Source organism: Nuphar pumila, chromosome 10, assembly GCF_984573655.1.
Source record: "Nuphar pumila chromosome 10, dmNupPumi1.hap1.1, whole genome shotgun sequence".
Taxonomy (NCBI): Eukaryota; Viridiplantae; Streptophyta; class Magnoliopsida; order Nymphaeales; family Nymphaeaceae; genus Nuphar; species Nuphar pumila.
Window position 1 is genome coordinate 4299524 of NC_143258.1, and position 24496 is coordinate 4324019.

Consider the following 24496-nt stretch of genomic DNA (forward strand, 5'->3'; position numbering starts at 1 on the left):
GTAATAAATTAACAATATTGCATGTACAGTGGAATCTTGGGAAGGAATATGGAGGGTAGGCTGCAGAATCTGGCTACTGTTTTGGGCTTCACCTGTACCAACAAAACTTAACAGCCTACAATGCTAATATGTAGCGAAATTCAGACTCATATGGTAGCACTTCTACCATTTTCTGGATTGGCAACTTTCTTTCTCCCTTTAAGCACTCCATTATTGACTTCCTCAATGATGCAGTCCTTGGCAATTGACTGTAGATCCACTCCAAGAGTGATTCCAAGTCATCTGCGAAATCGCGCATGTACCAGTGCAGAAGCTTGGGAAGCACTATCTTTTTCTTCATGGTAACTCCAATTGAAGCCTGTAAATACTCGGTTTTCGCCGTTTCTAGTTCATTCACCACATTTTCTGCAGTGTACACCCTCATCTAGAAGTGCCACATATCTCAAATTAGTTCAGGGTGTTCTACATTCTGTGTTAGTAAAACTTGGAACAAGAAAGTAACAGCTAGAGTTAATTTAAACATAGGTGCATAACATATGGAGAAACTATGTTTAGATGCCTCGGATTTTAAATTTGTAAGATAAATGCCAATTTTGCTCAGATAACAGCTGAGTTACTGTTTTGGTCACCTAGCTCTAGTTAATTCTTGAAACCAATGCTTTATTGCTTCTTTAAAAGTGGCCCAATCTCTCTCTCTCTCTCTCTCTGGCTCGAAGGAAAAAACTGTAATTTTACATTGCAATGAATGCTAGAGTAACTTAGGCGGCTAACCAACTAATTTCTGAACAGGTGAGATGTTTATTTTAAATTTTTGAAACCTGAGGTGGCTAAACGTAAATCTGCCATAGATTAGGCACCTATATGTAAATCATGCTAAGAGCTAATGCATGGTTGAAATGGCCACTTGAGTAATCTTGCAAAATTAAGAATCATTCTGGCAAGTGTGAGAAAGAAAATTAAAAAGGAAAACCAATGCATGCTTTAGGAGCCCCAAAGGGGTTTGGCATAGTGGGATGGGACATAGGCCACTAAGCAGGTGGTCTAGGTTCAAATCTCATGGGCATCATCCTTTGCGTAAGCTGAAGCGTGGTGACTCTCTGGGGGCAAGTGTAGTAAGCCCATGGAGTTTTACGCTGCCAGGACAGTGACCACAAGTACAGCAGGCACAGCCAGCGCGGTTAGGTCTTTGATCATGGGGGTGGTTTCTCAAAAAATGCATGCTTTTGGGATGATAAAGAGAGGAACAATTCACCTACAGCAGGAGAAGAGCGGCTGCCACGGCAAAGAGCAAAAGTCACATTTGGCTCAGGATAACCCAGACCGTATGCATGCCTTAGCAATACTTCTTTCTCATCCACCATTCCCTTTTTTTGTTACCATTGAGCAAAAAAAAAAAGGTTTTAGAATATGCATCATACATGAAATTTAAAATAATCAAGCCAATGGTTGATGCTTACACTTTTATAATCACAAGGATGCCTTAGAATGAAATGCTCAATTGCTAGTGCATTCAGTACTATACCACCCACGTTTAATGCAGCCTGGTGCATTAGTTTCTACTGTTGATTAAATATACTCCAGCAAAGAAAATACATCTGCATCAACACTTGAATTTGATGATGAGAAGGGTTGTTGCAGGTACCTTATTCATCAGAGCAAGCAATTTGTCCGGTGTGGAAGGCAATCCATAGTGAAGAAATGCCTGGAAACATAAACACAATAACAATATAGAATGAATTGCTTGTGCCTCAAACAAGTGTACATCCTTGACAGTCACGGATATGACTAGGGGATACAATGGGCATGTTTGGTGCGACATGAGATTTTTATAAAACCAGGACACTAGGGTCATCTCTCTCTCTCTCACACACATATATAGGGAAACAGAAACCTACAAAATACAGAACCTATTAAATGAAACATGATAGTGGATTTTCAGTATTTGTTTTGAAATTTCGACCCTATAGATGTGTTCAGCACAATTGATTTACTAGAAACCGACACTTGGATCATGCATTTTGGATGGAAAAATGGTATTTAGAGCCTAAAAAATTTATGAAAATTATAGGCTATTGATTTTTGAAACCTTATAAAAACCTATCCATGCATCATAATCAAATGTTCCAAGAAGTGATTCCTATAAAAACAAATATATAGATCACATCTGTCTGAATTTTGAAAAAACACCAAAAAATGTATTTTGTAGGTTTCCATTTCCCATATATATATATATGAGAGAGAGAGAGTATCATCTAATGGGCAGCAAATTCTTGAACGGCTGTAAATTATTATAACAATAAGCCTAAGTCAAAATTTAAAATGTAATATAATCAATGGAAAGTTTTAAAAGAAAATGCATACACAAAATAAGCAATCACAATCAATAAAAAAGAGAGAGATAAAGTGAAAGACATGATGTTGACCATGTCTTACACATGTTTCATTATCGCTATGAAGTGTCAATGAAGTGTCAAGTGTCAATGAAGTGTCCTGTGTCGTGCCAGCACAGGACACCCATGTTTAGTGAAGTGTTCATGTGACATAGACGGACTGTGTCCAGTAAAAATTACATGCATAATGCAGGCATTATATGTGTTCATCCAGAACGCCAGCTTCTGTTTGTAAGTCAAGGACCTCAAATCCACAGTGCAGATCTTGTTCATCAAATACCTGCATACATTTGGAATCACATGAGATTTAGAAAGTGAATTTGATTTGAACAGTACCTAAAAAATAAGCCTCATAAAAGGTGAGTTGGCACAGAACTCGAAAGTGAGATTTAAAAAGTGAATCTCATTTGAGTGAGATTTACTTTTTCATAAAATTTAAAATCTCATGAGATTTTGAAAGTAAATCTCTTTTAAATAGTATTTTCACTTTTCAAAAACACAACCAAACGTACCCTAAATGTCATCAAAATTCATTTAGTATGGAATTGAGAAGTGACTTTGGATGGGAATGCACCTTAATTTTTCAAGAGAAGCTCTGCACTGGGGCATCTGACTGAAGTTCAGCGAATTCCTGGTGAATTGAATGAAGTTCTTGTAGGGGCCAACATCTCCTGGCAAGCAGTCATGGTTGGCCATGCCGTAAGGATAGGTTAGCAGATACCTATCATTTGAGAGATAGATTGGTGCTTTAGAGTTAAAGGAAGACATGGAAATGAAGCTCCTAGAGCTCATGCAGGAAAGGGTTAACTTGGGAATGATGGCTGAAGATTCAGAGTCGAGTTGTGGTGTCTTGTTCAGTGTCAGAAAGATACTGATCAAGCACTTCACCAATTCTTCAGAGAGCTGGTTGGGCTTTTCACTACTGGTTTCTGTGTCTTTCTCGTTGCTGCATCTCGATACTAACTCGTCTACTGCAACAAAGTAAAGAATTATGCAATGTAAGAAATTCTATTTTGAATTAAGAATGTGTATCGAGTTCGAGCAATTATCACCTTTTACTGCAAGGTTTCTGTCAGAGAACAGAGCTCTTGTTTCAGAGCAGGGGGTCCATGAAGATTTCGTCTCTCTTTGTGGTGAAGATTGCTCTAGATCACCAGGTTCACTTCTAGTCTGAAGCATACAGAAGTCCCCGTGATGTTGGTGCTTCCGATGGTGCCGTCTACGAGATTTAGCCTCTTCGGTTTGTTTCTTTTCCTGATACAGGCTCAATCTAAGATCACTAACTTTCTCTTCAAGGTAAGATATCTCTTCCTCCACTATGGCAATCTCTGAGAGGAGAAGCTGGACCTGAACAATACCGTGTTCAAATTGAGTTTATCACTAGTGAAAGTGGCTCAACTTGGAACAGGAAGATGCAAGAGTTTCATGCCTTGTGTGGAAGAGAAGGATAGTAGTAATGGTGAGCCATCAAAGGTTTGTGAAGAGCATATTGCAGAACTTTCTGCAACTTCTGTTGCTCCTCCAAAATCTTCTGCAACTCCCCTACCTGAAACACCAAAGAATTGTTACTCTAAAATAAGATTGCCCACATAACTGAAACCAGAAGAAATGAAGCAATAGATATTCAAATGATTTCTCTCTACAAAAAAAAACGCATATTCATGATCAACTAATTCACAAGACTTTATTGAAACACAGAATTCAAAAAATTCTTTTGATCATATACTCCCATTAAATTGTTGAATACCAAATACCCATTTAAAAAATCTTCTGTCAAAGTGCAAAAGAAACATTCATTTAGAAAATCCAGTTGAGAAAAACTTCAGAATTTTCTATAACAGGTTTTGTTAACCATGAGAAAACTCAAATGCAGAAAATGAATAGTATATATTTTCCACAGTAAACTATTAATCAAACCAGAAACCATTTCCCATAGAGTTAATCAGAAAACTGTCTTCTGATAATCTACAGTAAATTTTACATAATTTTGAAGAATATGTACCTCCTCTTGCAACTCCATTTTCCTCTGCTCCGTCTTGCTGTTTTGCATCAAGAACTCTTCCAATTTCATGATAGCCCACAAGCAGACAGTGACTTAAATTTCAACAAAGAACAGAAAGCAATAATGGTGATTCAGAAATCCCGGGAGTTCGTTACAGAGGACAAAAATGGGGAGTCTTGAATTCCATGTTAGTGCCATTAAAAACTGTATAACCAAGAAGTTAAAACTGGGAAAGTAGGAAGAAAAGTGTGGAGCCTGTGAGAAAATGAAGTCATATGTGGCCGTGATTTTCTTTAATTTGGGAGTTGATCACATGATTCCACCTACATTTTGCAGGCACCCTGATGACATGAAAAGCATGATCATCTTCAATAGGGCCGTTAATGGGTCGGGTATCCGATCCATCAGGGTGCACCTAAACTCGCCCAAATAACAAACAATCGGGTTCGGGTAGGGATGCAAATGGGTTGGATCCCGGATGGGGATTTTGCATTTTTTTGGCTGTTCCAGATCTGACAAAACTCCACTGTCCCATGTATTTAACTGTTCAGGATCCGACCTGTTTGCATCTCGGGTTATGTCGGGTCAAAAATTTGGAATTCCAAATCCAATCCACCTAATTTAGACGATATTTACAATACGTTTAATTTTTTTTTATAACAATATGTCACAAAAGACTTTGGCCAGTTAGATCGGGTTGGATATCTGGTAAAAGTCATTGCCTTAACCTGACTTGACCCACATGTTTTGCGGGTCGAGTTTCAATCGACCCGAATAACATTCAACTTGACACTTTTTATGCCCATACTTGGATACTTGAGACAAAAACCCAACCTTGACAGCTCTAACCTTCATTTCAAGGAGTTTTACAAAATAGGGGTGTCAATGGGATGGACTTTCATGGGAATTAGGTGGGTCCAGACCCAGATTCTTCTTTGATGTACTGCTACCAGGTCTGGACCTAGGTACGGTCGGATCTATCATTGCAAAAAACACACAAGGGTACTATAAAGATTACATAAACAAGACCTGATACATATTGACTTTTTACATTGAAAAATTACAGATCTCAGGTTGGACTCAGATGTGGTATGAAATTACATAAGCCATACTAGCTCTGTATGCTAAATGGGTCTGACCCGGATAGTTAATTGGACATTTTTCTTTGTTACTAAACTCTCACTCTACCAGATCCGGTATATGTAGTAATCGGATCATACCTGAGCCGTTGATACCCCTTGTACCAAAAGATAGTGGTGGATATGTAGTTAGTTGGGTGATAAATGCTCCCCCTTAACATCCAAAATGGCAATACAGTAAAAAAAAAAATTAATAATAAAAAAACTGGGGTTCAGTTTCAGTAGGGTACAGAAATCTGGATGGGTGGTAAGTTAAGGGTCAGGGAAAAGTACAAAAAAATCACAATAATGACAAAAAATAAAAGCATGATTTTAAGGAGTGCTGGTTTTGGAGCTTGACTTCAATATACATAAATTTCTGTGATGCTTATTTCCACTTTTGGATGAATATTAATGGCACAATGAAATACTTATTTCGGACCAGGGCTGGAAAGGGTTTGGGTGAGCTCAGCCTGTACCCCCACTTTCAAAGGCTTGTCCGAGCTTGGACTATGTCTGCCCAGGGCACCGTCTTATTGGCTAAGGGCAACGATAGTTTGTCATCGGACAAGAGATCGTTATGACTCAATCGGGGTTTAAGACTTGTTGTTAGTCATGAACTTAGTTGGAGTTTAGTTTGTTTTTGTGACCTACTCACGTTCGCTATTGCATAGTGGATAGTCGTGCCATTGAGACTTGTGATTTGTCCTACTTTTTTTTAGGTACTTATAATTAAACAGGTTTGTATTTTTTAAGTTGGATCATGAACTTTTTTCTTTCTGTATTTTGTTTTTTGATCAGAATTGTACTTAAATATAATTTTGTAAAGAATCAGTGATAGCTCACTCCTAAATTTTGCAATCAATCATTGTATGCATCAATGGAATGAATATTTTGTTAAAAAGGTTTTTTCTTTCAATAATGCTAGAAAATATTTATAAAAATTTTTAAAAAAATATTTAAAAATAAATAAATGTTTGATTTTTTGTTGTGTGCTATATTAAAAAAAAAGACTCAAATTTTTGTGTGTTCGAAGGGGGCATCAAAGTCTTAAAACCTATGAAGGTGTCCCTTGTTGCAAGGTCAAAAAGGCAAAATGGGGTTAAGTGGACCCCTACCCGAGCAACAGCCACCCCATGTGGCAAAGGGATTCGATCCTAGGCCTTCAGCTTGACACATGACTCGGCTTACCACATGGGATACCACCTCCGTGCAAGGTCAAGGCCTAGTGTACTCACCTGTGGGCAAGGAAGACCTCAAAGGTTTTGCTAACTGAACATCTTTCAATGTGCAATTGAAGCTGGTAGGTTTTCCCTGCCCCCCACAAAAAAAAGACTAGAATTGAGTGTATTGATCTAAGTTGATGTTTTGATGGACCTATCTCAAACTAGTTAGGAAGTATAGCAAATTCAGATGGAACTAATAGGTTCTTGTAGCTTCACCATGTGTAGAGCTTGTTGTGTGCATGCGCGCGCACACACACACACTTGATCTTCGCAGAAAGGTAAAGAAAGATATACACATACGCATACACATTCACATACACATACGCATTCGCACACACTTGATCTCCGCAGAAAGGTAAAGAAAGATATGCACATACACATACGCAAAGGAATTGGCAGGTCCTAACTAATTTAATGTCATAACCATAGTTACATGGAAATGAAATGGATAAGAGAAGCGATGCATGAAGCATAAGCAGGGAAGTGAGTGTTAAAAATTAGTATGAAGCGTGAAGTGGGATACATTTGTAAAACAATTATTCATATGCATGAAAAAATGACACATAGAAAGCAATATGAAGCAGAGGCGAAAGCAAATAAAAAATGACATGAACATGAGTATGATACGGTATAAAATCAACACTTAAGTTTTTTATTAAAAAATATTTTTCTAATATGAAAAACCCGAAAAGTGAGCGAAAAATGATAAAAAATGAAAGGGAATCGATTTGAGAAACAAAGAGGAAGCGAGCCTCCCAAGAAAAGAATCGAGTTTCCCATCTTTTGGAAGCAGGTTTCTCAAAGCTTTCCCCTTCTCTTGAGAAAAAGAAAAGTTTTTTCTCTTTCTACTAAACTTCCAAAACAGTGAGCTTCAATATGTAGTGGTGTACCGAAAAAGTATAGTTGCAATTGTGTTTATTATAGCTTATTTAGTAAAAACATGTATTAGGTTAAAGATTTATGTGTTTATGGAGAGATAAAAAATTTAATGCCTCACATTGGATTAAAATATTACTACTAAAAAATATCTTTTTTAATTGTTAAATTAATCCACTTCAATGCATACATTCTGCAATGGCAAATGCATGCAGGCAGCCAAATTAAGCAAAAAGACACATGCAACTATCTTATTTTTTCAGGTGTTTAGAACCAGTACTAGGATGTACGGTGGGGAAATGATGGTCATGTTTAATGTGATCTCAACCGCCCGATTGGCCGGATCCATTAGCGGGTCGGGTCGGGCCGGCCCGTTTGCTCACTCCTACCCTCAGCCTACTCTACTGAAAACAACAATTGCTGTGCCTGTGAAATTTATGATGATCCATTGTTCAGAACTGGCCTAAAGCTGTTAGGCTTGTCACAAAGAGGCAGATGGGGCCCACATAAACCATTAAATGGTAACCACCACACCTTCAAAGGAACTAAACCATATCAAAGCCAACCTGGTCTTGAGTCTCTAGTTGGAAGGAGAACTAGATCCCTTTGAGAAAGATGATGTCCAGTCTAGGGATGGAAGTGGACATGGGTGGGGGACAAGGTCTCCCCGCCCCTGCCCTGTCTAAAAATCCTGCCATCCATCCCTGCACGGGTCTTGATTTTAACCTCCATTCCGCCTCCATCCCCGGTCCAAACAGAGCGAGGTGGGGTGGGGCCTCATTTTCCCTCGGTCCACTGCCATCCTTAAAGAAAGATAGGGGATGGAGCGGGGTGGGGCAAGGCGGGGATTGGAAACGGGGACGGGTTGAGGCGAAAAAAAGCATAAGTTCATCCCCGCCTCCATCCCCGTTTCATGTCCTTCATTCTCGGTCCAAATGGGGCGAGGTGGGCCCCGTTTCCCCCCGTTCCACTGTCATCCTTAGTCCAGTCATAGTCAGGAACATCCATCACTGAGATAGTCCAATTTAGTCACGCTCTATGTCTCCTTTCTTGCTATATTCTCAATAGGAAACTACACAAGAATAGTGTGTTCTTTGTGTCGTTTAGCCAGTGTGATTCAGTCAAGAACCAAGTTGTATATGTGTTGTAGTGCAGAGGACCGTTCATGCTTAGCTCATTTAAAAAATAAGCATGTTTGAGCTTGGCTCGAGCTCGAGCATCTCGGTATGAACACATACAAGAAATGAAAGGGTTTTCTGTCAAGTGAGCCAGCTCGGTTATGGCTCATCTGACCGAGCTTGGCTTGGCTTGGCTCACATGAGCTAGACATGCCATGTGCTGGCAAGGTCTAGTTACAAATGAGCCGAGCCTGAGCAAGACGGGGTTGTAAATATGCCTACCCAAAGCAGTGTTTGTTTGCTTCCAGGGACCGAGCCAACTTTATGGGGGTGGGCCCGTGCCCACCCTGACCCACAGATAACCCAAAAGGGCATATGGATCAAGGTGGGCAGTGCTGACCCTGACCCTCATAATATGTGGGCAATGCCGACCCTGAATCGGGTCAAGGTGAGGATTGGTGTCTGACTGAAAGGGGGCCCGATGGACGATACCCCATTTCATTCTGATCAAATGCCCATCTCCCCCCTAAATCCCTAATCTCTCTCTCTCTCTTTGGCCCTCCTCATGACCCCACAATGCCAGCCTCCCGCGGCTCCGCCCCTGCCCATGACCCCACAACGTCTGCACCTCTGGCGGTATGCCTTTCACCGACCAGCGGCGGCCTCCGATGCCACCCCTCGCAAGTCCTCTCTCTCTCTCTCTCTCTCAACCTGGGTTAGGGTCTCAGGCTTGCTGTCTACACCATGCATCCAGCCGTCTGTTGTCTAGCGGATTTGGCATGCCATTGTTGGTCTTCTTCTTTTTCTTATATATATATATATTTTTAAGGTTTAGGGTGTTTTGTGTTTTTTTCTTTCAGTTAGCATTTAGGTTTTTCAAATTAGACAAATGTTTTAAGTGTTTATTTCTTTTTAATCAACATTAAATATAACTCCACATGTTTGATTTTAATAAGAAGCTTAAAATTTTACCAATGGGGGATTCACTTGTTTGGCAGGAGCAGTTAGTCACCTCGTGTTGGAACGTTGCAAGTTTGAACCCCAAATGGTATGGGTTTATAATTGGTAGAGGTCTGCTTAACCCTAACTTTCTTTATGGAAAAACAAAAGAAACTTAAAATTTTAGGGTTTCTGTTTTCAATTAGTATATATATATATATATATATATATATATATATATATATATATATATATATATATATATATATATATATGAATGATGTTTGTTAGGAATTAAAATTTAGGTTTTTTATTTGCTTTTTTTGAAACAACATGAATATTTAATTATGTTTTAATGTTTTTTGTGTTTTTTTAAATTAGCATTTAAGTCTTTGATTTTATTTTTTTTAATAAGATCAATATTTCATTAGGTGTTTTTATTTTTTTCAATTAACATTAAACATGATTCCACGTGCTTGATTTTAGTTAGAATTTTTGGGGTTTTTCTTTAAATTAGCCTCTATTTGAATGATGTTTGTTAGGATTGAGTTTTATTATTTAATTATTTTTTAAATAGCATGAATATTTAATTAGGTTTTAGGATTTTTTTTGTATTTTTTTCAATTCACATTTAGGTTTTATTTTGATTTTTAAATGAGATAAATACTTAATGAGTAATGATATGATGTTCTGAGAGCACCTACTCTGTATCTTCTCAATAAGACCTTATAGATGTACTCAACATAGTTTATTTGATAGGAATCCTGATTTGGACATAAAAATAGGATTTTTTAAGCCTTGAAATTGTGATAGATTGTGAGGCACTAATTTATAAAGGTCTTCAAAAACCTACATGTATGCTATAATCACATAATCCAAAACTTGGTTTCTACTAGATAATGCTTATAGATCATATGTATAAGGTTTGATCAACAAAGAAATTTCATTAAATTTGAAAATCTAAAGCATATATTAGGTGGGAGTAGGTGCTTCGGGAGCACCCTATCATTACTAATGTTTAATTAGGTATCTCTATGCTTTTTAATCAACATTAAACATGATTTTGAATTGTTTTTTTTTAATAACATAAATATTTATTTATGTTTTTAGGGTTTTCTCTATTTTTTTCAATTACTATTAGGCATGAATCCATGAATAATTAATAATGATTGCTTGATTTTGGTTAAAATGTTAAGGGTTTTGGTTATTTTATCAATTAACATAAATGCATAATTATGATGTTTGTATGAATTAGGTTTTCAATTTGGTGTTTTCAACATGAATGTTGAATTATGCTTTTAGGGTTTATGTATTTTTCTTTTTCAATTATTATGAACCATGAATCCAAAAAAAATGAATACTTGATTTTGGTTAGAACTTAAAACTTAGAATATTAAGGGTTTTGTTTGTTATTTTATCAATTAACATAGATGCATAATCTATGATTTTTGTTAGGATTCAGGTATTTGATTTGCATAATTTCAAACCACATGAATGATTATATTAGGGCTTTAGGGACTTTTTGTAATTTTCTTTTTTCTTTTCAGTTAGCATTTGAATTAGTAATAATCATCACATTCTATGTTTGATTTCTATTATCGTGGAGGGTTTGTTAGTAGTTTATAAATAGAAATAATCATGATTCTATTTTTTATTTTTCTTATGATTTTAGAGTTTTTTTTTTATGTTTTTGCATATTTGTTTTATTATTTGATATATCTATATTTTATTGAAGTAGTTTGATATATTAGCAATGTAGACATTGGATTGATATTTCATTCATGGAACTTCATTTATTAGTAATTATTTTTTTCTTTCATAGTGCAAGTGTGTCCATTCTAATTTAGATTCCTGCTTCACCCCTGGGCCCTACCAGCACTAAAGATAACAATATCTTATCTCATTAAGGCAAGACTTCTTCTTCTTTTTTTGTTGGGGGTAACCCAAAAGGGATATGCATGCATGGTTAGATATAGGCCGGCTTTAACATGTTTAAGTCAGAAGACATCAAGGTTTGATGCTTGAGGTACATGTCCCTTGTTGCAAGACCAAAGCCAATGAGAAACTTGTTAAGGATCAAGGTTTCCAATCCAAGCACCATGGTGAATCTATAACGGCTACAACAGGGAACAAATTAAGCCAAACCAACAGCAACAGGAAAGATTACTCAGCAGATCCTAAAAATCCTACTATCAAATTCTGAAATCAAGCTATCATGATCTGTACATATTTACTTCCTTGCAGTGGCGGAGCCAGGGGTGGGCATGGTGGGCGGTCGCCCACCCCAGAATTAGAAACCGAGTCGAAATATGATACGACTCGGGTCTTCTTCTTCATTCCGCACGATTTGGTGGTTGCATTCTTTCCTTGCGAATGCTTGTCGAAGAAGATCAGAGCAGGGTGGTGCGGGAGTGGAGATCAAGCCTCCCTGCGATACAGAGTACCCTATGGCCTATGGCACCCAGACGCAGGAGACGGTGGACATGGGATGGGGTCAGCCGAGGGAGTTGCTCCGCCTCATGCTGTGGCGAGGACCGTCCCCTCCGAGAGGGAGCTGAGGAGGCACCTCAGTTGGAAGACCTTCGGCTTGCTGCTGGATCACCACCGAGAAGGAGGTGGCTCAACTACCGAAACAGGCTTTCGATCTCGATCTATGATCTTCACCACCACAGAGGCTTCGATCCATTGCGCCACCGATAGAGGTCGATAATCACCACCCGAAGTCTGCCCACCCAACGAAAAACTTCTGGCTCCGCCACTGCTTCCTTGTAACTAAAAATCTCTTGTAACTCTATATACATTTCAGTAAATACGATACATAACACTACATTTCAATTCTGCTCTTTTATGGTATCAGAGCACAGAAGGATGTCATCCTCCAACTCACCCACCAACAACTCCCAACTGTTGCCACTCCTACAGGCTCCCACCACCCTTCAATATTTCCTGTCCATTAAACTCACCTTAGATAACTACTTACTTTAGGAATCTCAGTTCCTGCCTTTGCTTATTTCCTATGGCCTTCACTGGTTCGTTGATGGAACCAAGCCATGCCCCTGTCAAACAGATTCCCTGTGGAGACAAACAGGTGATCAGCCCTGAGTATGTGATTTGGCAAAGACAAGATCAACTTTTTCTAAGTTGGATTTTGTACTCCTTATCTGAATCGGTTAACAGACAGGTAGTAAGGTTTTGAACCTCATTTGACGTGTGGACTGCACTCAAAGAAAGTTATGCATAGGGGTGTGCCAGGTATGGTTTGTGAAATTTCATACCAGACCTGGGCCTGACCCGAGTTTCGACTAAGATCCTCAAATTTTCAATGTAAAAAGGATAAAAACTATTATTTTGCAGGGTATGGTTCGGGTTTGCTTTATGTAATCCTTGTAGAATTTGGGTATGGTTTCTCTTATGGTGGGTCCAATTGAACCTTGTCCAGACCTGATACCAGTATCTCAAATCAGCTCTGAGTTTGGTTTCACTTGGATTCGAACCAAACTCGACCCGTTGACACTGCTAATTATGCATCGCAGCATAAAAAAGGCTGAAACAACAATGGATGACTGTACAAAAACAGTAAAATTCTTTTCCATCAACTGGCAATGGTGCGGGTGCGGGTCTCAAAATTTTGCCCTCCATCTCTGCACTGGTTTTGATTTTAACCTCCATCCCCCGTTCATTCTCCGTTTCATGTCCTTCATCCCCGATCCAAATAGGGCGGGACTCCATTTCTTTGGTCCTTCTGCTGTTAGAAGGAGAGCAGATAAATGATAGCTCGCTCAGCTTGTTAGAAGGAGAGAGGAGAGATCCAAGAAAGGGTTTTATGTATATATATATATATATATATATATATATATATATATATATATATATATATATATATATATATATATATATATATATATATATATATATATATATATATATATATATGATTTTATAATATGTACAAAGGTATAACAATAATTTTCTTAATAGAGATTGAAGACGGGGCACGGGCAAGAATAAGTCCATTCCCGCCTCCATCCCGGGTTTTGATTTTAACCTCCATCCCCAATCTATTGCACGTTTCATGTCCTTCATCCTCGGTCCAAACAAGGCAAAGCGGAGCCCCGTCTCCCCCGTTCCACTGCCATTCCTAGGCCTCATGGCCGGTACCTGAGGAGGATCTAATCATGTACATTCTCTGAGGCAACCCTGCAGAGTACGCTGCAATCTGCACCACCATTAAGACTTGGCATAACCCAGTCACTTTGAGCAAAGTCCTAAATCTACTGCTGATTCAAGAACAACAAATGGAGAACGAATCGTTCAATGCTGATCCATTTGTTGTTCTTATAGAGAAATGGATCTAATCAACTTATTTTTGGATCTAGATCAATGTTGTGTTGGATCATATCTGATCCATTAACCTCTTGTTTGGGTACATGAAGGGCTTGATTTTAGTCCTTTTTAGTGGATCCAGTATGTCCATATAGAGAAAATAAAGATCTTAATTACAAGGACCATAAACTAACTAGTGTAATCGTCACATACTCGTATACAAGTTAATTCTATCTCCATTTCATTACAAATTATTTTCACATCAAACCAAATATATATAGTGGTTGACTAGCTTGTGAAGGAGGTGGGAAAATAAAACACAATCCATATCATACTGAAATAACACTCCAACATACTGGGTTTGGGCACATCTAAACGTGAAAAATGCCTGATCTAAGACATGCTTTCTACTAAGCTACAAAAAATACATAGGAAGAAGGGTCAACAAGTGGGGGATCTGTCCCTAAAGATTGACACTAGAATATGAGAAGTGATATATATATATATATATATATATATATATATATATAGAGAGAGAGAGAGAGAGAGAGAGAGAGAGAGAGAGAGTAATGGGCCCATATGGTGCTAAACCACGTGCTAAATAGGTTTATCGGGCTTTTTTTTTTTTAAATTCTGTACTTGATTTTATAGGGATCAGCTCTTGAAGCGTTTGATTCCAACACATGGATGGGTTTTTATAAAGTTCGAAAAATCAATGGTTCAAAATCTTTGTAAATTTTTGAGGCTCCAAACATCATTTTTTTCATCGAAAACACATGATCAAGGTGTGGATTCTTAGTAAATGGATGGTGCCTAACACATTTATAGGGTTGGAACCACATAATAAGCACCAGACAAGCTGAAATACCCATTTAGCATTCGGTTTAACAACAAATGGGTTTAGCACCAAACCATTACTATATATATATATAATCATAGAGTAATGGGTCCATGGTAAACCCATTTGGTGTTAAACAGCGTGCTAAATAGTTTCTTTGGGGTTTTTCATTTTATTTTTAAAATCTGATAGTACAGGTGTGATCTATGTAGTTGATTCCAATACATGGGTGGATTTTTATAAAGTTCAAAAAATCAATGATCTAAAATCTTTGTAAATTTTTGAAGCTCCAAACATCATTTTTTTCATCTAAAACACATGATCCATGTGTGGATGCTTAGTAAATCTACCATGCCCAACACATTTATAGAGCCACAACCGCATAAAAAGCAGTGGAGAAGCTAAAAAACCCATTCAGCACGTGGTTTAACACCGAATGAGTTTAGCACGGACCCATTACTATATATATATATATATATATGAGTCACTAGAATATGAAAACTAATGTGTGAACCGTGATTTTCCTGGATTTTTTGTTCTTTTCTCTTGAATCAACCATAGGGATGTGATCTACATGTTTGGTTTTATAATAACCCCTTCTTGAATCATAGGATTTTGATGCATAAATGAGATTTTTTTAAAGGCTTTAAAATCAATGGCTCATAATCTTCATAAATATTCAAGCATTCAAAATCACATTTTTATAAAAAATGCACGACCCAATTCCTAGCAAATTCATCATGCCAAGCACATCCACATGGTTGGATTTGCAAAAAAAGTGTTGGAAATGCCCAACTAGTTTAAATATTCAAACCAAATTAGCTATGATTTCTACATTTCTTGCTCAAACTTTAACAAGCCAAACCCTAGTTAATGGACCATGAACTTTGTTCACAAGGGCTCTGAATTCCTGGCTAGGTGGGTAGACTTACTATGTTCAAGTTGAAGTATGTCGAGAGTTCGATACTCAGGGTGCGAGCACTTTGTTGCAAGGCTGAAACCAACAAGAAAGTATCCTCGGTGTGGAGGGGGAGTACTCATAAGTTTTATACTGCGAACACCAAAACAGGGCTGTGGTCAACTCGTAACGAGACATTCAAACCAAAGTGGTTATTTCTTCCCATTATTAAAAGAAAATAATGAACCCAGACAGGTAAGGGTCTGCCTAATCTCAGCTTTCTATGTCAGAATAATAATAATAATAAAATGAACCATGAACTTCAACTGAGTATCAAATCAAGCACTAATACAAAGAGGAATCAGAGTCATGGCAACCTATAACCTGACCAAAATGCATAATTTGAATGCTTCCTGGAAAGGTGGAAAGAAAACCATATTATATGATTATCTACTCTACAATCATCAGTCTTTGAAACTGTGTTTCCATCCCCCAAAGTCTTCATCTTGTTCATCATGCACTTTCTGTGTTTCTGTGTCTTCTCCCTGCAATTCCAGCAAGATAGCAATTAAAAAGTAGCCTTTATTGGTCACAGCTGTAGTTTCTTATCATTCAAGTCTAAATTTTTAAACATGGTCAAGATGATTACATATTAAAAAAAGGAAAGCTATCTGTTTATGATCTTAGTAGTGTTCTGTCATTGCTATCCATTATCTCAAACAAGGTTGCTAGATTAGGAAGCGGAAGCGGAAAACGAGCAGAAGTGATGCATTTTAAAATGTATAGAAAGCGGGAAGCGAGAAATTAAAATATATATATAAGAATTGAATGAGAATAGAAACTAAAATAAAAGTGACTATTCTTAAATATCATGATTTTTTAGTTTAAGAATTAAATTTTAACAAAATCTAAAAAAGATGACTGTCAATTTAGAGAAAGTACATTTTCGTGAGTGTGAAGCGAGAGAAAACACATAAAAAACATGAAAAGTAGAGCGAGAAAACATATAAGAAAAATAGATGAAGCGTGTGGAAAGCATAGGATAAGCATGGGAGAATTGCATCAAATTTCGAAAGCGAGAAGTTTCGCGCTTCCGAAGCGAGTTTTCGGGAAACAAGCTTCCCATCTGTCTAAGAAAGATCCCAAACCTTTGGTGGTAATATAAGAAGTCTAAAACAAGGGAATTTTCTAGTTGGTTGTCCACTGTTTACTTATCAATAAGGAAAAAAGGAAACTCCTTAAAAATATGTATAATCTACTTGTGACTCCTAAAAAAGTGCCATTCATCTTTGAAAAGGTCTTTTTAAGTACCCAATAATTTGTGGAAATGAGCTATTCTTAATTATTAAAAAAACACAATGGAGAAATTTGAGAGAATTATTTATTAATCAAGGAACTACATTATGAAACCTACCAACTGTAGCAACTGTAACAATAATCACTCAGTAATAATCCCACAAATTTTTTGAGAAAAAACAAATAATCCTACCGTTAACGTAAACGTCAGCCCGACTTGAATCTGGCCGCAATAAGTTCGGTCTGCTAGAAGGACACTGTGTGCGCTTGGCTTCATCTCAGCAACTCCATTTTCTTCTGCTGCTGTAATTAAGTTTTTCAAAGATATCCTGCATGCATGGATAATTTAGTTTTTCATGAAATGAAGGATAAAAAGCCTACACACTATTATTGCAGGTAACTAAGATCAGGTGCAATGTGATTGCACACTTTTAGTATGCTTCTACACCTGTTCATCCTCCATCTTTAGGATACAGCCTGTCAGCTGTTGGCCCAGATGGAGGGTGATCAGGCGCAGCACCAAACTTAAAAGTGTGCAATTACATTGTGCCAGATCTTCAAGCTACCTCCTAGAAATATGTGTGGAGCCCATATGGACACCACAATCCATACCTTACTTTTAACATGATTTGTATCATTGAACGTGGTTTCTAATTGAAACATATCCACTAGTAAATAGGATTTTTAATCCCCATCTACTAGATTGAACTATGCTAGTTGGCCTCAGGTAATTAAATTACAAAAAATAGTTACTAAACCTGTAGCAAGTCCAACTAAAGAGCCCTTTTGTATTAGTTTTTTTTATATAACTCGCGCTGGCTCAACCTGCCATACCTATAATCATTATGCCGACGGCATAAAACTCCGAGGCTAGGACCCCTGCTGCGAGAGCCTATGTTGGGCATCAGCTTGTACAGAGAGGAAATGCCAGCAGGAATCAAACCTTAAACACCCATCTAGTGGCCAAGGCTCCACCCCACTACGCTAACCCCATGGGGACCATTTGTATTTAGCAGCTGAGGTTAGAATCTTGTGGGCATCATATCCCTTAAGTAAGCTGAAGCCAAGCATAGGTCCTAGGGGTGAGGGTCCTAACCTTGTGGTTTTATGCTATTGGAATGGCAGCTGTGTCTTTGAATAGGGGTGTCAACAGGTCTGGTTTACCCCTACCCAACCCGAACCAAACCCTATGGGGGCAGGGTACGGTGATAAATAAGAAGACCTGATTAAGTCCCAAATCCGGACTCGATTAATACATAGATCCGGGTATAGTTTGTGAAATTTTATACCAGACCCAGACCCAACCCGAGTTCCCATTAAGACTCACAAATTTTCAATGTAAAAATGATAAAAATATGGTTTTACCGGGTATGGTTCGGGTTTGGTTCATGTAGTTCTTATCGGATTCGGGTATAGTTTTTCTTATAGTGGACCCGATTAAACTCAGGTCCAAACCCGATACCATACCCAAAAATTTGGTCCAAGTTTGGTTCCACGTGGGTTCGAGCCAAACCCGACCCGTTGACTCCCCTATCTTTGACCCTGGACATGGTTTCTCTATATTAAAAGTGAAAAAGTAAACCACGATTTAAATTTTAAAATGGCAAAATACCTCTTAAACAAGTCTTCATGTATGGATGTAAAGAGGTGAATCGACTGTTGCATTATATTTTTTTGACATAAAAATGCAGTTTTATGAGGGTTGAAAATTTGATATATTGTCAGCCGTTGACTTTTCAACCCCTACAAAATCTTATATACACATTAGAATAACATCATCCACGCTCTGATTTCTACTTACCCAAACACGTAGATCACATATGGAGGGTTCAGATGTGCAAAAAACACTAAAAAAAAAAAAATGTTTGAGTTTTGTACTAGGGGTTCCTTACCCACAAGTGCAGCCAATATTATCCCATGTATATATATATATATACATATATATAAGTAGCGCGCAATGTCGAACTCACAAAGTGTTTGATATTACGTCAAACATGTGCATGCGCGCAATCGTGATAGCAGTCCGGTGCCACCCTCGGGATTTCATGTATTTTTATTGTAATTTCTGTTTGAGGTGGGTTTTAATATTTTCTCATTAGGATCCAAGTGAGTGTACAAGGTAGTAGGAGATGGTATTTGTTTTGTAAATGGGCAAAGAAATCCTTTTGCTTGGTGGTCATTTGACATGGCTTAATGCCTGCCTAAGGGCAAGCTCATCAATTGTTTGGAAAGGCAATCTCTCGTAGAATTGATTCCCAATGTGGAAACGACTAGAGATAAAAACTTGTATGGTAGTAGTAGGTTCAATTCAAATTCAATTTGTGTTTGTCAAATTGGGCTTTCTTTTTTTTTAGTAGGAATTGGCTCTTTTGAAATATTTTCAAAGGAAATTGCTTCATTTTCCAACTTTCCAATATGATGGACCCCATCTCTCACAAACACTTTTTTCTCATTCACACCTACCACCAACTGCATTTCCCCTCTCTCTTTCTTTATATCTTTCTCTCTCAAGCCCCTCTCCCTTTCACACATCTTTCTCTCCCTCTCTTTTCCTTTCAGGTTTCTCTCTCTCTCATGCCATCTCCAACCTCACCCACGTCTTCCCCAATCTGAGCTACTTCCAGCACATTTATAATATATAAGGGATTTAGTGGCGGTTGTAGTCTTTGATCCGTTACTAAATCTTTTTTTCCACCTGGACATTTAATGCAGGTCTTTGTAGTCTTTTTTTAACTTGTGTCTGATTCTCATTCGGCGCATCCGACTTTACACCCTTCCGTGTGTGTGCTGCCCCCTTTTTTTTTGTTAGGTCACATTAGGTCCCTCAAAAGGTTTAGGTAGTTTATACAAGATTTGAACCGTTAAATGTGTTTATCATTGTTTATTCAATAAAAAAAACATGTTTTTGCTTAAATATTTTTATGCTCAAATGTGTATTTTTAAAGAGGTAAAAAAAATCAATAGTTGATATTGTACTAAAATTTGATGATAAAATATTCATATTTTTTACATCAAATCAATTCAAAACAAAATTTGTTTATGAACACATCTAACCGTTTAGATCTATCATAAAACACCTAAAACTATATTTTTTAAAGGGTCCTAATATGACCTAACTAAAAAAGGGGCAGAACAATCCTCTCTCTCCTTTTCTCTCTCTCTCTCTCAACGATGCTCATTTTCGTCATATTCGAGTTAACATTCAAAACCTGGTGCATAAAATCTTGGTAGATGTTTATGTGATCTTGCGTATGCATCTTAGTGATCTTCCACTCCCTCCTGCTGATGCTACCTATCTTTTGTCGCAATCTAGGCAAGTGGCTCCGGCATGAACCCATTTTATATGTCTAATGTTCTTTTCTCTTGTGCTTTCTTTATTTTTTTTGGCTTTTGTTCTTGTTCAGTTCATGGGTTCAACATTTTGTTGATCTTCATGAGTGGTAATGTTGAATTACTTTCATCTCTCTCTCTCTCTCTCTATATATATATATATATATATATATATATATATATATATATATATATATATATATATAAATTAAAATTCATTAACAAAATATATATATACATCACTAAATTAAAATTCATTAACAAAAAAAAACTTACGTAGTTTCGCCAACGAAGTCATCATTGGATAACGTATCCTGGTCTAAAATCCTTAGCATGAGCTTGCATTGATCATCTACTGTGGGAATTTGCACTGAAAATATGAACTTCTCGTTCCATACTGGGTTGCTTCCCTGATCTTCATTCATTAAAATACAAAAAATAAATTAACCCTGTTATAAATAAATAAATAACCCTAAAACAAGTTTAATGTCCACAATTTGGGTCACGACAATTAAACTTTTGTTTCGAATCCTGGACTGGGTACCAATGTCCATAACCCATGCAAGCGACTCAAATCTCGTTCTCGGAAAATTTGCCAGAAAATATTCGATATACGAATATATAAAAGTATAAAAATGTAGAAAAACCTATATATAACGTATATGCATAAAAATATTGAAGGGATTTTATCCGGTTAATATCCAGATAAAACTTGATACTTTCAAAATAGACGGTAGATTAAAATATCACATTTTTTGGAATGTATAGGACACTGAAAATATAGTGATAAAATTGATATATGTTCATAACATGCCTACTGGATATGGATCATACTTAGGGGTAGCAACTAACTCGGCGGACCATCTGCTGATATTTATGACATGGTTCCATATATACCCACTGGATATGGACCCTAGTTAGGGTTGGACGCTTGGTCGGGTAAGCGGCCCAGGATGGGCCGGGTTTGGGCTTCCTGTACAATCCAAAACCCATTTAATAAGACCGGTGAATTAAGTAATTGGACCCAAAAGCTAGGGTCCAACCCATTGGGACCAAATATTCGGGGAAAGGCAAACCCAGACCATAGACAAATGTTTTTTCGGCAAAATCTTGTTTTTCAAAAACTTGTGAGAAATTGAAATTTTTTCAAAAGTCTCGCATTTTTTTCAGCAAAATCTTGGCAATTAAAAAATATAAAAAATATTTTTATAAGAAAATATTAATAAAAAATATTTAAAAATAAAAATACATGATTTTTTCATGATAAATAGCCATTTAAAAGGTAAATATACCATTTAAATCACAGTATTTACGTTTTTTCATAAATCTCACAATATTTTGAAAATCTTGCAAAAAATTGCCGTTTTAAACTTTGAGGCAATTTCTCGTGATATTATTGCAAGATTTTCATAAATCTCGCAATATTTGCCACTATGACCCCCACTAAGTGGGCCATGCCAGTTAGGATAATTAATTGTTAATTATCATTAATAAAAATAATGATAATTGTTTCTTAACACAAATGACAATAATGCTTAAACACAATCCTTTCTTCATTATTGAGAGAGAGAGAGAGAGAGAGAACCTCTGGCGACGCTGCTCTTATGCTCATGGGTCCTGCACTGTATCACCACGTACGGATCCATCTTTCCTGATTCATAGTTTCACAATCAAATTTGTGAAAAAAAGGTCGAGAAATATGAAAGAGAAAATCCATCAAGCAAAAACGAATTCATATAATTAATATGAAACCAGAAAAGATGAAAAAAAAAAATTAAAAGCAAAAACCAAATTGCGCTCCTTGTAATATAATATATATATATATATATATATATATATATATATATATATAGAGAGAGAGAGAGAGAGAGAGAGAATAAAAGATCATATTCAACAAGAAATTGGGCGAGAGAGGAGAACATTCAGCATTCAACATTACCAAAATACATCCAACAGAATATTGGATGGGATTTTCTCATTTGTGTTAATAGTTTTACCAAAATCCAATCTGGAATTGGGCGAGAGAGATATAGAGAGAGGAAATATATGAAAAGAAGATCATATTCACCAAAAAATTCGGTGCTGTGGAGGCCCTTTGCATCGACCAGGAATACCTCGAGGATCCCACGAACCATTCTCTCTCTCTCTCTCTCTCTCTCTCTCTCTCTCTCTCTCTCTCTCTCTCTCTCTCTCTCTCTAGATCTCTCGCTCTCTCTCTCTCTCTGAGATGGAAGGAGAAGACTAATATAACCTGGTCAAGGTCCGATTGGTCTCATTTGCTTGGATCCAGGGTAGAACCGGATTAGGGTTGCAAACAGATCGGATACAGGCTGGATCCTGCCTGACCCAAATACGAAGCCAAATTTTATGCAGTCAATCCATACCCAAAGTCCGAATTCGAATAAAATCTGATAACACGATCGAATCTGGATCTGAAACATATATATTTTGTGATACTGGACTGGAACCATGGCTTTTACATGTCAAATGTGTAAACAAAATGGATTTATATCCAAGTTTGAACATAGATCTGACATAAAAGATCAATCCTAATCTGATTCGAATCCAAAAGTGGTATAAGCGTGTCTTATACTCTGGATATTACGTAAATGGATTGTGAGGAATTTGTCTTTGGATGAATGAAGGAAGATATACTTTTTGATGGATTCAACTAGGGTTGCAAATGGATCACATATGGGTCGTGCCATGCTTGACCCGACATCGTATGTAACCTTTTGAAGAGTGGATCCAGTTCTAGATCCAAAACTAATTCCATTTTCACAGTGGACCAGAACTGTATATGAGACCTCTCCTCTAGACGACTCGTCAACGGTCACCAAGAAAAATAATAGTTGCTTCCCTGTCTCAAAGACAAGTGGACACCAGGACACGTGACCCAGGTTCTACTTGCAAGTTCAAATTTTTTTTTTGAAAATAAGATGTGAGGAAATTGATTTTTTTAATAAATAAAGAACTATTTTTAATATTGTAATGTTAAAAAATGTATTTTTAATAAAATAATACTTAAAAATTAAAAATATAAAAAATCTGGTTATAGGACAGACGGACTTGTCAAAGGACCCAGTTCATTAATATTTCGGGTCAACTTGTAAATTGAAATAAGGTTATAGGACAAGATGGACTTGTCAAAGGACCCTCCCTGTTCATTAATATTTTGGGACGACTTGTAAATTGAAATTAGGTTATGGAACAAGGTAGGCACGTTATTGTTGGTTAACAGGGCGAACATTATTTATGGAAGGCTAGTATATATCGCGTATGAGTTTCGTCATCTGACATATGATAGGATCTATCCTATATTCAATCCTAGCCGTTGAACCAATGGCTAGGATTAGTCTAGTCCACATCTTCACATGGATGTGAATTGATCCCATATATGCACCAGATGGACGGATAGGATCAACATAGGGTAGGATCCTTTTTCTCGAGGGTATCGATGCATGAAAGTACTTAATTAGTGATTGAAATGTTTATATTAATCAATAGTTTTTCTTGATAATGAAGGGAGATGTGTCTAAAGAGTCTTTTGAAGCATCATTTGAGTTATCTTCCACATCAATGGCACCCAATTGTCTCAGTTGAGTTCTGACCTTCTTCATCATTCATCTCTATCTTTTATATTTTTTCTGAAAATCTCTTGCAATTTAAAATTTGAGTAATATCACATGAATGTAACATACTTAACAAAGACAAATATATAAAACTTAACCACGATAATACATAAAAATATTTTAAAACTTACCGTGTTGGGTTGCTTTCATACATTATTGTCATCTGAGCTAGCATGAAAAATGACTAAAAAAGACTGCTACCTATAGGCTTCAATGTACCCTAGTTTGAACCCTTGGCCACCAAAGACCTTGATGGTTTCACCTCCATCATCCCAAGTCAGAAGTTCTAGCCTGAATATGATGTTAAAATAGTGGTCATGATTTGTAATGCTCAAACTCGAGTTCTAATTGTGCATAGCGTTGATGTTAATGGAATCATTTGATACATTCCTAGTCGCGCTACTCAGCAGGCATATTGGAACTCAACCTCCATCATGTTATGCATCCGCACATCGCTCTTTGCCAACTTCATGACCTCCACAACCACCTCCTAATCCATGTCCTGTAACG

At 37.1% G+C, this 24496-nt stretch overlaps 2 protein-coding genes across 2 annotated transcripts; both read right to left on the reverse strand.

The window, feature by feature from the left end:
- Window positions 1-36: 36 nt before the first annotated feature.
- Window positions 37-4461, reverse strand: LOC149823300 (uncharacterized). The gene is made up of 9 exons (XM_090019916.1): window positions 4393-4461; window positions 3820-3936; window positions 3443-3737; window positions 2965-3361; window positions 2571-2670; window positions 1643-1702; window positions 1458-1541; window positions 1257-1364; window positions 37-424 (listed from the first exon to the last, which is right to left on the reverse strand). The coding sequence occupies exons 1-9, from the start codon at window positions 4459-4461 to the stop codon at window positions 116-118; spliced, it is 1539 nt and encodes a 512-aa protein (XP_089876042.1). The 3' UTR covers window positions 37-115.
- An 11508-nt stretch (window positions 4462-15969) lies between these two features.
- Window positions 15970-22445, reverse strand: LOC149823301 (Calcium-dependent lipid-binding (CaLB domain) family protein). The gene is made up of 5 exons (XM_090020084.1): window positions 22423-22445; window positions 21940-22005; window positions 20631-20769; window positions 17218-17353; window positions 15970-16273 (listed from the first exon to the last, which is right to left on the reverse strand). The coding sequence occupies exons 2-5, from the start codon at window positions 21998-22000 to the stop codon at window positions 16193-16195; spliced, it is 417 nt and encodes a 138-aa protein (XP_089876210.1). The 5' UTR covers window positions 22001-22005; window positions 22423-22445; the 3' UTR covers window positions 15970-16192.
- Window positions 22446-24496: the final 2051 nt, after the last annotated feature.